Genomic DNA, 13,198 nt, shown 5'->3' with positions numbered 1-13,198 from the left:
GATGTTGAACATCTTTTCACATACTTGGCCATTTGTATATCTTTTTTGGAGAACTGCCTATTCATATTTTTTTGTTTATTTTTCAATTATTTGTCTTTTATGATTGAGTTCTGGAAAGTCTTTATATTTTGGAGACTCCACCCATATCAGATATTTCTCCCAGTCTCTGGGTTATCTTTTCACTTACATGATAGCATCCTTTGGCACACAAGAGTTTTAAATTTTGATCAGGGCCAGTTTGTCTTTTTTTTTTCTTGGTTGCTTTTGCTTTTGCTTTTGGTGTCATGCCAAATAAGCCCATTGCCTAATTGAAGGTCACAAAGATTTCTTCCTACATTTTCTTCCATGAATTTTGTAGTTTTAGATTTTACATTTAGATCTTTGATCCATTCCAAGTTAATTTTTGGTGTAAGGTAGGGGTCCAACTTCATTATTTTGTATGTGGGTATCCAGTTGTCCCAGCACCATTTGTTGAAACGATAAATCTTTTCTCATTTGAATGGTCTTAGGACCTTGCTAAAACTCAGTTGCTTATGGACACATGCGTTCATTTCTGAACTCTTAATTCTATTCCATCGATGTATATGCCTCTCCATGTGTCATACCACCCTGTCTTGATTACTGTAGATTTTTATATGTTTGAATATTGGGAATTGTGAATCCTTTACCTTTGTTCCTTTTCAAGATTTTTTTTTTTTGGGGGGGGGGGTCTCTTGTAATTCCGTATGAATTTTGAGATCATTGTGTCCATTTCTGTGAAAAAGGCATTTGGAACTTTGATAGGTATTGTGTTCATCAGTTTGGGGAGTATTGCCATATTAACAATATCAAGTTTTTCAGTTGATGAACATGGGGTGTCTTTCAACTTCTCTAGGTTGTCATTAATTTCCTTTATCAGTGTGTTGTAGTTTTTAATTTATAAGTCTTGAACTTCTTTACATTTATTCCTGAATATTTTATTCTTTTTGATGCTATTGTAAATGGAATTGTTTTCTTCATTTAATTTTCAGATTATTAATTTTTAGGATACAGATATACAGCTGATTTTTGTAAATTGATAATCTGTTTTGCAACTTTGCTAAACTTGTTTATTAGCTCTAATAGCGTTTGAGTGGATTTTTTTTAGTAATTTTTGTATATAATATCATGCCATCTGCAAAGAGATAGTTATACTTCTTCCTTTCCAATGTGGCTGTCTTTTATTATTATTTTTTTCTTCTTTAATTGCTGTTATCAAGTGTCCAGTACAATAAGGTAGTGAAAGCCTATACCCTTATCTTTTTCTTAAAGATTTTTTTAATTTTAAGAGATCTCTGCACCCAGTGTTGGGCTTGAACTCACAGCCCTGAGATCAAAAATTGCATGCTTTACTGACTGAGCCAGCCAGGTGCCCCCTTTGTCTTAATCTTTATCTTAGGAGAAAGGCTTTCATTTTCACCATTAAATATGATGTTAAGTGTGGATTTTCCATAGATGCCTTTTGTCAGGTTGAAGAAGTTCCCTTTTATTCCTAGTTTATTGAGTGTTTTTATCATGAAAAGGTGTTGTACTTTGTCAAATGGTTTTTCTAGATTTATTGAGATGATCATGTGATTTTTGTTCTTTATTAGGGTACATTATATTGATTGCATTTTTATGTTGAACCAACCTTGCATTCCTGGGATAGGGATGGGTGTTTTTGCGTAGCCTTGCAGTTTTCATCTGGAGAAATGTGGAAACTTGTTCTATCAACATTATCATCTTGGCAATAGGAATGGACCTGAGAGAACATAGCCTTTGGATAAATGCCTTATTTTTAAGTGCTAGGATGTAATATAAATAAGAACCATTTAGAGAGGCTTATATTGTAATGCTTTATACAACATAGAAGTAATTTTGACCCTTATTAAAACATTGTTTCCTTGGATTTTTAACTGTGTTTGAATAATTAGTGAATAACTTGAGGATTTATGTTTATCTGGGTCCATTTTCTATTGACAGAAAGCCATATAAATATTCTCAGAGTCTTGCAAGCTCTAGTTCAGAGTGCCCTGATTTCTGTTGTGATTGAGCACACATTTTAAACTTGAAAATGGTAATTAGCAAGCAAATATGAAAGGGTCAGATCCCTATTGTGATAAAGGTTGTTCTTAGAGGTCTCTCAGGGGTCCTCATAGCAGGAACTTGTCAGAGTAATAAATACATAGATAAGTATCTAAAAAGGGACAAAGGATTTAAAAAAATACTTGATCAAAGTTTTGAAGCACAGTCAATATTTTCTTCTGCTTAAAAACTGCTTCTAATTTGACATGAATTAACTTGCATTGCATTCTCACCTGTGGGAATGGCCGTTTGGACAAATGCCCAGGTACCTGTCAACTCTGGTTAAGAAGTTGAAATAATTAACCAGCTGAAGAAGTTATTAAATCAGACTTCGATGGAGTAGCTTTTTGTGCTGTTCTTTCTGCTATACAGTATGTGCACCCTAACCAGAAAATAGCTTCAAGTATCAGACATGTATTTTGTTCTTTACCTGTTTTATCTTTTTGTAATTGCCAGACCTGCTTGCTTTTGTCTCCTAACCTTTTTTTTCCTAGAGGACTTTTTTTGGAATAGAAAATTCAGGGGTCCCCGGGTGGCTCAATCGGTTAAATGTCTGCCTTTGGCTCAGGACGTGATCCTAGGGTCCTGGGATTGAGCCCCACGTTGGGCTCCCTGCTCAGCAGGGAGCCTGTTCCTCTTTCTCCCTCTGCTGCTCCCCCCTGCTTGTGCTCTCTTGCTCCGTCAAATGAATGAATAACATCTTAAAAAAAAAAATCATCTAAATCTCCAAGGAAAATTTACTAAATTTGATAAGATCCTTAGGTTTCCATTGTATACATTGTATATAGACAAGAAACTGTTGTTTGGATCCATTTTCCCTGTCTCATCCAGGTCAGACTCTTATTTTAGACACAGCAAATTTGGTAACACAGTATTTTTATAAAGTAGCTAAATGAGCAATTTTAAGTGAAGCAACTATTCATTTTAAACAACATTCTGGGTGTTTGAAAAGAATGCCACTGATGAATAATTTTTAACTTCCCCTACTTTTTTGACAATCTGATGAAAGTTGTGGGCTCTCTCCATATAAAAATGTACATGGCTCATTTATATGGACTGGGACATCATACATCCCTGCCATCCATGAACTCCTGATTAAAAATGTCCACCATCTATGAAACAAGTTTGGAAAGAAGGGTCTCTGGGTTTTATAAAACCATAAAATTATGTGTGTGGTTCAAATACAAGATAAATTGTTCAAATACAAACAAGTTCATGTTAACTGTAGTTTAACTAGAAAGAGTATAGCTGCTGTGTATAATGGATACTGTGGTGAGTGACCCAGACACCGCCCCCCCCCCCCACCGCCCTGAGGGTTGAGGATGTATTTGCCCAGATGCTGAAAGTGCTGTTGACACAGTCCTTAGTTGTTAGCCCCTGTGGAGATTGCCTTGGCTAGAGACTTCCCTTGCATAAGGGCATACGTCTTTCCATTGAAATCCCAGTGATTGATCTCTGTAGGATACAAGGGATTGAATCCATTGCCCTGACTTGAGACAACTCTTAAAGATCATCCCAGATTCAGAGCTCCTCATGGGGTTGTCTATATCCTTCGGAACTTTGTGGCAGCTGAATTTCTCCCTCTGCACAATCCTTTTCAACCCCGGCCCCCTTCCTTTCCACTGGTAGTGATCCCAAGAGCACCCTTTAATAAACTTCTTGCCTAGTAAAATCTGTCTCAAGGTCGGCTTCCTGGGAAACCCAGCCTTGTCACACTAGGGTTGAGTATTAGTACAAGTTAGTTTACTTCACACCATAAAAGTGGGCTTGGCTGAAATAAAAGTTTAGTGTGATGAACTTGAATTTAGACGCAAAATATGTGAAGCATCTCATTAGTGTTCCCTTAGACCTTGTATTTCCAGGGCTCTTTGGAAATCTGGGTTTCTTTGAATTCATTAGTGGTTTCCCAGTCTTGTTTTAGCTTTGCAGAAACCCCCCAAAGTCTCTGACAGCTTGATTTGTTTGGTCCCACAGTATGAATCTGTGAAAGGTGTAGGTTAAATGAGGAGTTACTTAAATATCCTGCAGAAATCTCTAGAGATTTCCCATGTTGATAAGTACATATGATAAGAGATCTCCTCTTGTCATAATCCTAACCATGTTATTTATCACAAATTCTAAGATTTCTTTCTTAGATAGCATTTAGAAAGTTCTTGCTTTTGTCATTATTATTGTAGTGATGTATGTCTATTTTAAATATTTGAAGAAGATGGAAAACCTTATAACAAGGAAAATCCTATGTGAAACTAAACTTTTCCTTCCTTCAAATTGGGATAATATTGTACATATTTTTGGTAACTTTTCTTTTTCATGTAATGTTATACGATAAACAGGTTTCCATATCCTCAGTTAATGATCTGTATATGGTTGCATAATATTCCATCCAGTGGGTAGACCATGTGTAACGTAGTTAGCCACCTTTTGTTATATCTTTGATTTTTCTCAATTTTGTTATTGTTAATAAATAACAATCATGATTGCCTTTTCTTTGAAACCAAACCTAGTATGTTTGCTTTAATTAGTTATTTAAAAATACTGGGTTCTTTCATCACTAAAATGTACTGAACCATTAGATGTAAGACCATTGTATCTTGATAGCCATTATTATTGTGCAACTTAAAGGGATACCATTCATATGGATGATGTAAGTTGAGTTCCTAAGTGCAGCGTCACCATTGTCACCGCCTCTGAAGGATTGCCACTGTGAATTTATGGATCTTCTTTGTTTGATTTTAGCACCAGAAGTTCAGGCTAATTTTTATATATGCTTGCCAGATAACAAGGAAGTATTTGAGACATTTACAGACTTGTCTACCAAGCAGATCTTGACTGGCAGTGACCTTTGGTCTCCCCAGATTTCACTTCATATTATCTGGTTATTTTAATCCAAGTGGTCCCTAGTTCCATTATCTGTCCCATAAGCAAGTTTATCAGGCAACTTACTTTCCCTCTCAGCAACCAATAAAATCTGTCAGGAGGAGTGGACTCTGAGTGTCTTTTCCTGAAGGTCATACCTACACTTTCTGTAAGTTCAAATTGAACAGTTTTTAAGATAAAATATAGTGGTGCTCTGATGAAGTTTATTACTTTTTAAATGTTCTCAGCTTCCCCCTAAGAATACAGTTGTATTTTAGAATTGAAAGGAATATTAGGGGGTGCCGGGGTGGCTCAGTCATTAAGTGTCTGCCTTTGGCTCATCCCAGGGCCTTTGGCATGATCCTGGGGTCCTAGGATTGAGCCCCGCATTGGGCTCCCTGCTTGGCGGGAAGCCTACTTCTCCCTCTCCCACTCCCCCTGCTTGTGTTTCCTCTTCCACTTTCTCTCTCTCTGTCAAATAAATAAATAAAATCTTAAAACAAAAAAGAAAGGAATATTAGTGTTCTTCTGTTTTATAGTAATTAGAAAGATCAAGTACCTTGCCCAAGACAACATAGCCAGCTAGGTTTTCATTACAGTTATCCGCTCCATGACCTACATGATGAGAAAATAGCACAGTTGAGAAGGAAACTCAACCAAAGAAATAATTGGTTACCAACCTGAATCTTTGCTGGGCATATTAAAGACCATAAACAGTAATTGCCAATATAGATATGGAAGCTTTTCACAACCTAAACTGAGTTTAAAACATTGCTTAGAGGGGCGCCTGGGTGGCTTAGTCGTTAAGCGTCTGCCTTTGGCTCAGGTCATGATCCCAGGGTCCTGGGATCCAACCCCGCATCGGGCTTCCCTGCTCAGCGGGAAGCCTGCTTCTCCCTCTCCCACTCCCCCTGCTGGTGTTCCCTCTCTCGCTGTGTCTATCTCTGTCCAATAAATAAATAAAATCTTAAAAAAAAAAAAAACCAAACATTGCTTAGAGTTTCTCATGATTTTGTTCTTGTGTTTTCTAATCACTGTAAACACATGATTGGACAAGTAACATTTATTATTATTTTTTAAAGATTTTATTTATTTGACAGAAAATACAAGCAGGGGAGGGACAGAGGCAGAGAGAGAGAGAGAGGGAGAAGCAGGCTCCCTGCTGTGCAGGGAGCCCGTTGCGGTGCTGGATCCCAGGACCCCAGGATCATGACCTGAGCTGAAGGCAGTTGCTTCACCGACTGAGCCACCCAGGTGCCCCTGGATAAATAACAATTAAAGGCCAATATAGATAGTCTATGCAGAAACTCATTTTGATAATTATAAATTGTGCCTAGTTGGTATTTTTTGCCAGAGCATAGGGTAGTAGATAAACAGTTGCCTAGAAATTAGGGGACTTAGTGAATTTTTCCTTTTTATATTTTATTAATTACTGTAGATCCCTTTTTTGCCGCCAATTATGACTGTTCATGCAGACTGTACTTCTACTGTTGATACTGGAAGGTACCATTAACAAAGTAGGTAAAGGTCAGAGCCTCTCTGAGTAACTTGCTTCACATGGTAAATTGATGTTTATGACTGCTTAGAACAACTGTGGAGACATGGTCAAAAAAAATTCTTTAAATGATGTTTAAAGTAGCTAGGTGATTGCAAGAAGTGTTTTGGGATTCCTTGTCCTTAGAACTATATCCTAGGGGAAGTCTCTTTTACCTTTACTTAGTGATTAGAACCTCAAAGGCAGAGTAATCAGTTCCACTTGACGAGGAATAAATCACCCACATTGAGACACGATAGTTCCTGACAACTGGCAAGCCTGATAAAAACCAAAACAAAAGATGTCAAGTAATCTGTGCCAATATGGAATTGGTGTGCAGCTTTGATGAATTCACATGTAGCATGCATTGGTGTTAGTCTTCCTCTGGTTTCATACATTTTTTTCTTTCTTTGTAAAATAAAAATTGTATGAGGAGAAAAACGCTCTATATAATATAATAATTACATTATTTCTGTCTTTTTTTACAACCCACTTAAGAGAACTATACTATGATTAGAGAAGGAAATGTCATCTTTCTGTAAATAGTTATTTAAAAAAAAAATCTTGAGTTTTAGTTCTTCTCTATGGTAATAAACTATATGTGTAAACCTGGTTGATCCTTCTCCTCCCTATTTATCATCAAGGATGTAGACATAGAGAATAAGCACCAATTCCTTTGATCTCTACAAAATTATACTCATGCAGAAATTGAATATTTGCCAATAGGTACTTCATGATCTCTTTCTGTATCAGACAGCGTTTGTGGAAAGTAGGAAAGAAGCCTGTAGAATTATAAAATATGTTATTTTCTGCAGCAATTATTAGTTTTCAGTATAATCAAAAACAAGTAAGAGAGGGCGCCTGGGTGGCTCAGTCATTAAGCGTCTGCCTTCGGCTCAGGTCATGATCCCAGGGTCCTGGGATCGAGCCCCTCATTGGGCTCCCTGCTCAGTGGGAAGCCTGCTTGTCCCTCTCCCACTGCCCCTGCTGGTGTTCCTTCTTTTGCTGTGTCTGTCTCTGTCCAATAAATAAATAAAATCTTAACAAAACAAAACGAGAGGGAAAATCTTTTTAAATCATTTTAACTGTTTCATTGTCAAGTGCTTTCTAGTCCAAACTAGCTTCTTTCTAGCCCTTGGAAGTCAGGCCACAGACTGTTTTAATAAAATTGTAATACTGAAATCCGTATTATCAGGTGTGTTTGGCTTTGCCCACTAGCTTGAGTGTATTGAGTTTGGATATATGTTCTTCCATGGAAGATGTACTTTTGCATTTGCAGTGGTTTGGTACCTCCACCCTTCATTCTTTGCTTCAGTAGAGGATACTATTTTAATATAAATGACTATAGTAAAATGTACTGTGTTTATTAATAAATAGTATTTAAAAATAAGGGATAATTTATGTAAAGATGCTTGAGTCATTTTGTATGATTGTTTTTTCTTTTTTTCATCACAGAACATATTTATAGCATAGTGATTAAGAGTAGGATTCTAGAGGTAGATTGCCTAGGAATTATTTCATAGACTTCTGGTGATGCTTAAATAGTTGTTATATATATGGTTCTTACAACAATGCCTGACTGAAAAAGAATCCTCTATTCTTTTTTTTTTAATAAAGATTTTATTTATTTATTAGAGAGAGAGTGAGTGAGAGGGAGAAGCAGACTCCCTGCTGAGTGGGGAGCCTGACACAGGGCTCCATCTCAGGATCCTGAGATCATGACCTGAGCCAACGATGCTTAACCGACTGAGCCACCCAGGTGCCCCAGGAGAATACCACACTCTTTTTAAGTGTTAATTATCATCCGTTATCACTACCACCTCCTTCTCCTCCTCCTCACCACCACCGCCATTATTATTATTGTTATATTGTTATTTTAGGGGTTTTGTGGTTTCTGTTCCTACAAAATGGAGAGGGTTTTTTGTTTTGTTTTGTTTTGTTTTGCGATAGTCTAAGCATATTTAAAGGAGTATTTTTCCACTTAACATGATTCCAAATAATTATTTTTATTGTTCATATTCAAGTATGTGCACAACTGATCCAGTTTTTTTCTTGGCTGTTGTATTCAAAGCTTTTTGTAAATCATTGATTTTAGAGCCTGTGGATAATTGAATTTAGTATAGAAATAGGAAACTATATTTTATAGAAATTGCATAGTAAGTACTGAAATGCCATGATATGACACTGTCTGGTGATAAGCTTTTACATTGTCAACATTAGTTGAGAGCACAGTTTTGAATCACAACAATAGCGAGAATGTGTAACAGCAGCTCTCAGTAGTGCTCGTGTTATCCATCATGTTGCTAGGTAAACTAAAAGAGAGGTAGTTTTGTACACACTCCTCCTCCCACATACCACACACAGCATCTTTAGGGTTTATTCAGTGCTTATGTGGCTAGTTTGCACATATCTGTGTCTATTTCAGGACTTCCTTGCTGATGGCAGCTTGCCCAAAGGAGGCAATTTTACTGTCCACTGTCCTTCATTTTGTCAGTTCTTTTCACTATGGAATGTTTATTCCTCCTCTTTAGAAGTGAATAGCCATCCTTTTCCTCCCATCCAGCTCAACAATCTGTTTAGACAGCTGGGTAATTGAAAAAGAAAGTAGCTTAGGGATAACTTGTTAATGGGGATTTTACCAAGTTTAGCAGCTTCTGCACCTGAGTATATTATGAAAAGTTTTTGCCTGAAAAGAATAATGGATTCCTTTGATAGTGTGACTACATATAAATTATAGGAGTGTATTGTTAGCAGTTTAACTTAATTTCTTTTTTAGATGCTGATGATGGGGGAGAAAGAAGGGTATTTTCCTTATGATGCATAGAAGGGCTGTTTGTGTATTAGGTGGGTTTCTAAAACAAACCTCTGTTTTCTTGTATGTAAAACTTGGCTGGTTCTGTGAAATTTCATTTTAAATAATGGTTCTTGTGCTGCCCTTTCTTGACAAGAAAGTCTAATTGGCAGTGTGATTTTATCTTTTCTTTGCTTAATAAGGTTTATATGTTAGCAACTGGAATGACATGTATAGCTGGTTAAACATGTAAACACCAGGGCATTACATGCTTTGTGTGTATGGAGTATTAGATTTTTGAGTGAAAAAATTCTCTTTAGTGGTTGTGAGTGTACCTAAGTATTGATCCATATGAGATTCTAATAGTAGTGTCTGATTAAAGGAAGACTAATGATTTTCATCTGTGCTGGTCTTGAACTTTTATGATATCAAAAAGACTGGAGCCTATTTCAGGTATTTTACTGATTTACCTGTGTGATTATTTCTTTGTTAAAGAATAAAAATCTAAGCCTTACACAGTAGTTGTGGTATCTTATTCTAAATGTACCAGATCTTTTTGCATAGCTTTTTGTTCTGCTTGTGGAATTGTCATTGACTCTAGAGAGAGACTTTTTTCCTCTTTCTCTATAGAGTGAGGCAGTTCCTTAAGGAGCTTATATAAATTGATTAATGCAGGAAGTTATCTGAACGTTGTATCTAGACTTCTTTTGTTTGCATTTTTGTTTTGTTTCAATTTTTTATTAAATTCGAGTTAACATATTGTGTAATATTTTCGGGAATAGAATTTAGTAATTCATCACTTACATACAACATGCAGTGCTCATCATGGTCAGTGCCCTCTTTAATACCCATCACCCGTTTAGCCCATCCCCCCACCCAATTCCCCTCTGGTAACCATCAGTTTGTTCTCTATAGTTAAAAGTCTCTTTTATGGTTTGCCTTTCTCTCTCTTTTTTCCCTTTCCCCTATGACCATCTGTTTTGTTTCTTAAATTTCACATATGAGTGAAATCACATGGTATTTGTCTTTCTCTGACTTACTTCTCTTAGCATAATACACTCTAGCTCCATCCACATCATTGCAAGTGGCAAGATTTCATTCTTTTTGATGGCTGAAATATTCCATTTTATATATAGACTGCATCTTCTTTATCCATTCATCAGATGATGGACATTTGGGCTCTTCCATAATTTGGCTATTGTAGATAATGCTACTATAAACTTCGGGATGCATGTGCCCCTTCAAATCATATTTTTGTATCCTTTGGCTAAATACCTAGTAGTGTAATCGCTATGTTGTAGGGCTAGTTCTATTTTTAACTTTTTGAGGAATCTCCATACTATTCTCCAGCATGGCTGCACCAGTTTGCATTCCCACCAATAGTGTAGGAGCGTTCCCGTTTCTCTGCATCTTCACCAACATCTGTTGTTTCTTGTGTTGTTAATTTTAGGCATTCTGACAGGGGTAAGGTGGTATCTCATTGTAGTTTTGATTTGTATTTCCCTGATAGTGAGTGATACTGAGCATCTTTTCATGTGTCTATTAGCCAGTATCTAGGCTTCTTTTGTAGTTCCATTCTTGACAGGAGTTTGTGTGTATGCCTAAATACAGTTTCTAAAGTCCAAGCTTACATATTATTCATTTACTGATTAATGAACCAATATTTATTATACACCTAGTGTGTGCCAGATATGAAGATAGAAAACTGGGGTAGAGGGGCAGGATCCAGTCTACTTGTGAAGACATGTATCAAACAAAGAATTACAGTATGGTCAGGGATTAGTGTTACAATGTATATATAGATGGGATAAATGAGATAAAGGTGGTAAATGTATAGATAGATGAAAGAATGGAGAGTGTGTGTGTGTATGTATATTTTACATGTATATGTGTGATTGAGTACAAAGAGAGCATTTTATTCTCATAGAGGTAAGAGCAAGGAAATCTTTTCAAAGGAAATAACATTTATGTTGCTTTTTGAAAGCCATGTAAAATATACCAGCTAGCTCTAGTATTAGCTCAAGAGGAGACTAATTCTCCTGCTTGATTTTTCTCTATAGAACCTATTGCCATCTTACGTACCATGTTTATTTCATTCATTCATTGTCTGCTGTATTAGGATGTAATCTCCTTGAGGATAGGGATTTTGTTAGTTCCCATACATTACTTCATTAGTTTTTGATGTAGTGTTCCATGATTCATTGTTTGCATATAACCCCCAGTGCTCATTGCAATACATGCTCTCCTTAATACCCATCACCAGGCTAACCCATCCCTCACCCCCCGCCCCCGAAACCCTCAGTTTGTTTCTTGGAGTCCATAGTCTCTCATCATTCGTCTCCCTCTCTGATGTCTCCCCCCTTCATTTTCCCTTCCTTCTCCTAATGTCCTCCATGTTATTCCTTATGTTCCACATATAAGTGAAGCCACTTGATAATTGTCTTCCTCTGCTTGACTTATTTCACTTTTGATTTCTTCTATATTCTCAACACCTAGAAAAGTTTCTGGCACATAGCAAGAGCTCAAGTATGTGTTGAATGAATGAGTAAAGTTTGTGAGTTCTACAGTAATTGCCTTTTTTCTTTTAGTTTATTAAGACTCTCTCTCTACAATTCCTTCATATTTTTTGCTCAGTATTTTTCATTATGTGTACTTTAATCTCCCATGATAACGTGCTATCTCTATAATGTTTTTCAAACCCACCCCCTTTTTTCCATCTCTTAGCTCATTTAATTCTTCAGTATCTCTTACCTGAATTGATAAACTCTAATTGTTTTCCATGTCTCTTTGCAAGTCCCTTTAAATTTTTTCTCCACAGCCATCAGAATTATCTATCTAAAATGCAGAACTGACCAGACCATTTCTTTGCTTAAAAATACCTAATGGTTCCCATCTGTCTAGGAAAAGGTTTGTGCTCTTTAGATTGCACACAGGGCCATCCGTAGCCTGGGATTCAGCTACAAAATGATGAGTTCTCTTACCATCTTATAAGATAATAAAAATCGGTCTATTCATTTTTCTTTGTACCACTAGTGCCTGGAATATAGTAAGAATTGAATAAATACTTCGTTGAGTAAATGAATGCATACAGATGTGTATGAAGGAATGAATAACTACGATAAGGAATTTCATTGAAAATGTATCATGTTTAGATAAAAGGTGATACAAAAATATATTTTAACACTAGCATTTAAGGACGATTTTTCTTTATACAGCTGATTTGTCTTAGTGTCTTGTTCTAATCCCCAGTTTACTGTGAAGTGATTTACAGTGTCATTATGGAAGTAGTCCCCTGTCTCATGTCTTCCCTATCATTCCTCTCTCAATCCCATCTCTATATGTTGGCTCTTTTCTCTCTGGCTACTTTCCATATTTTTTTAGAGATTTATGTATATACATGTATGTCCATAGCTACATGTGCATCTTTTCTCTGTTCTGGCTATAAATTCTGTCTTTAAAATTTTGCATGCAGCTCTGAAACCTTAGTATTAAATTATTTCTATGGAACATGCACTCAGAGACACCCCTGATGTACCTGTTTCCAACTTAAAATGATTTTTATTGTGACTATTTGTATTTCTCTTAATTTCCTTTTTTCCCCCACACTCAGATTGAAAATCTTCAAGAGCAACTTAGAGATAAGGAGAAGCAAATGAGCAGCTTAAAAGAACGAGTCAAATCCTTGCAGGCTGACACTACCAACACCGACACTGCCTTGACAACTTTGGAGGAGGCCCTTGCAGAGAAAGTGAGTGACTGGTTTGGACTCTTCATAGACACATTTGTTCTGCTTTCTCATTAATCTAAAATTTTCTCTAGTAATGAGACTTGGATATAAAAGGCAGAAGAAATCCCTTAGGGCAAAAGAGAAAAGAGCTTTCTGTACTATTGCTGTTGCAGATAGTATAAATGGATAGGAAACCATTTTGTTTTTG

The 13,198-nt window shown here is 36.5% G+C and overlaps 1 protein-coding gene across 5 annotated transcripts in view; it reads left to right on the top strand.

Moving 5' to 3' along the window:
- Positions 1 to 13,198, top strand: part of ERC1 (ELKS/RAB6-interacting/CAST family member 1) — a 555,538-nt gene that overhangs the window by 164,972 nt on the left and 377,368 nt on the right. For all 5 annotated transcript variants that reach the window (XM_040642009.1, XM_040642008.1, XM_040642006.1 and 2 more), the window contains one exon: positions 12,874 to 13,011. In XM_040642009.1, the coding sequence (XP_040497943.1) occupies positions 12,874 to 13,011 (138 nt within the window). The remainder of the gene's footprint in view (positions 1 to 12,873; positions 13,012 to 13,198) is intronic.

The sequence above is a fragment of the Ursus maritimus genome, unplaced genomic scaffold, assembly GCF_017311325.1.
Source record: "Ursus maritimus isolate PB19 unplaced genomic scaffold, ASM1731132v1 scaffold_26, whole genome shotgun sequence".
Classification (NCBI taxonomy): Eukaryota; Metazoa; Chordata; class Mammalia; order Carnivora; family Ursidae; genus Ursus; species Ursus maritimus.
This window is presented reverse-complemented; position numbering and strand designations above follow the sequence as displayed.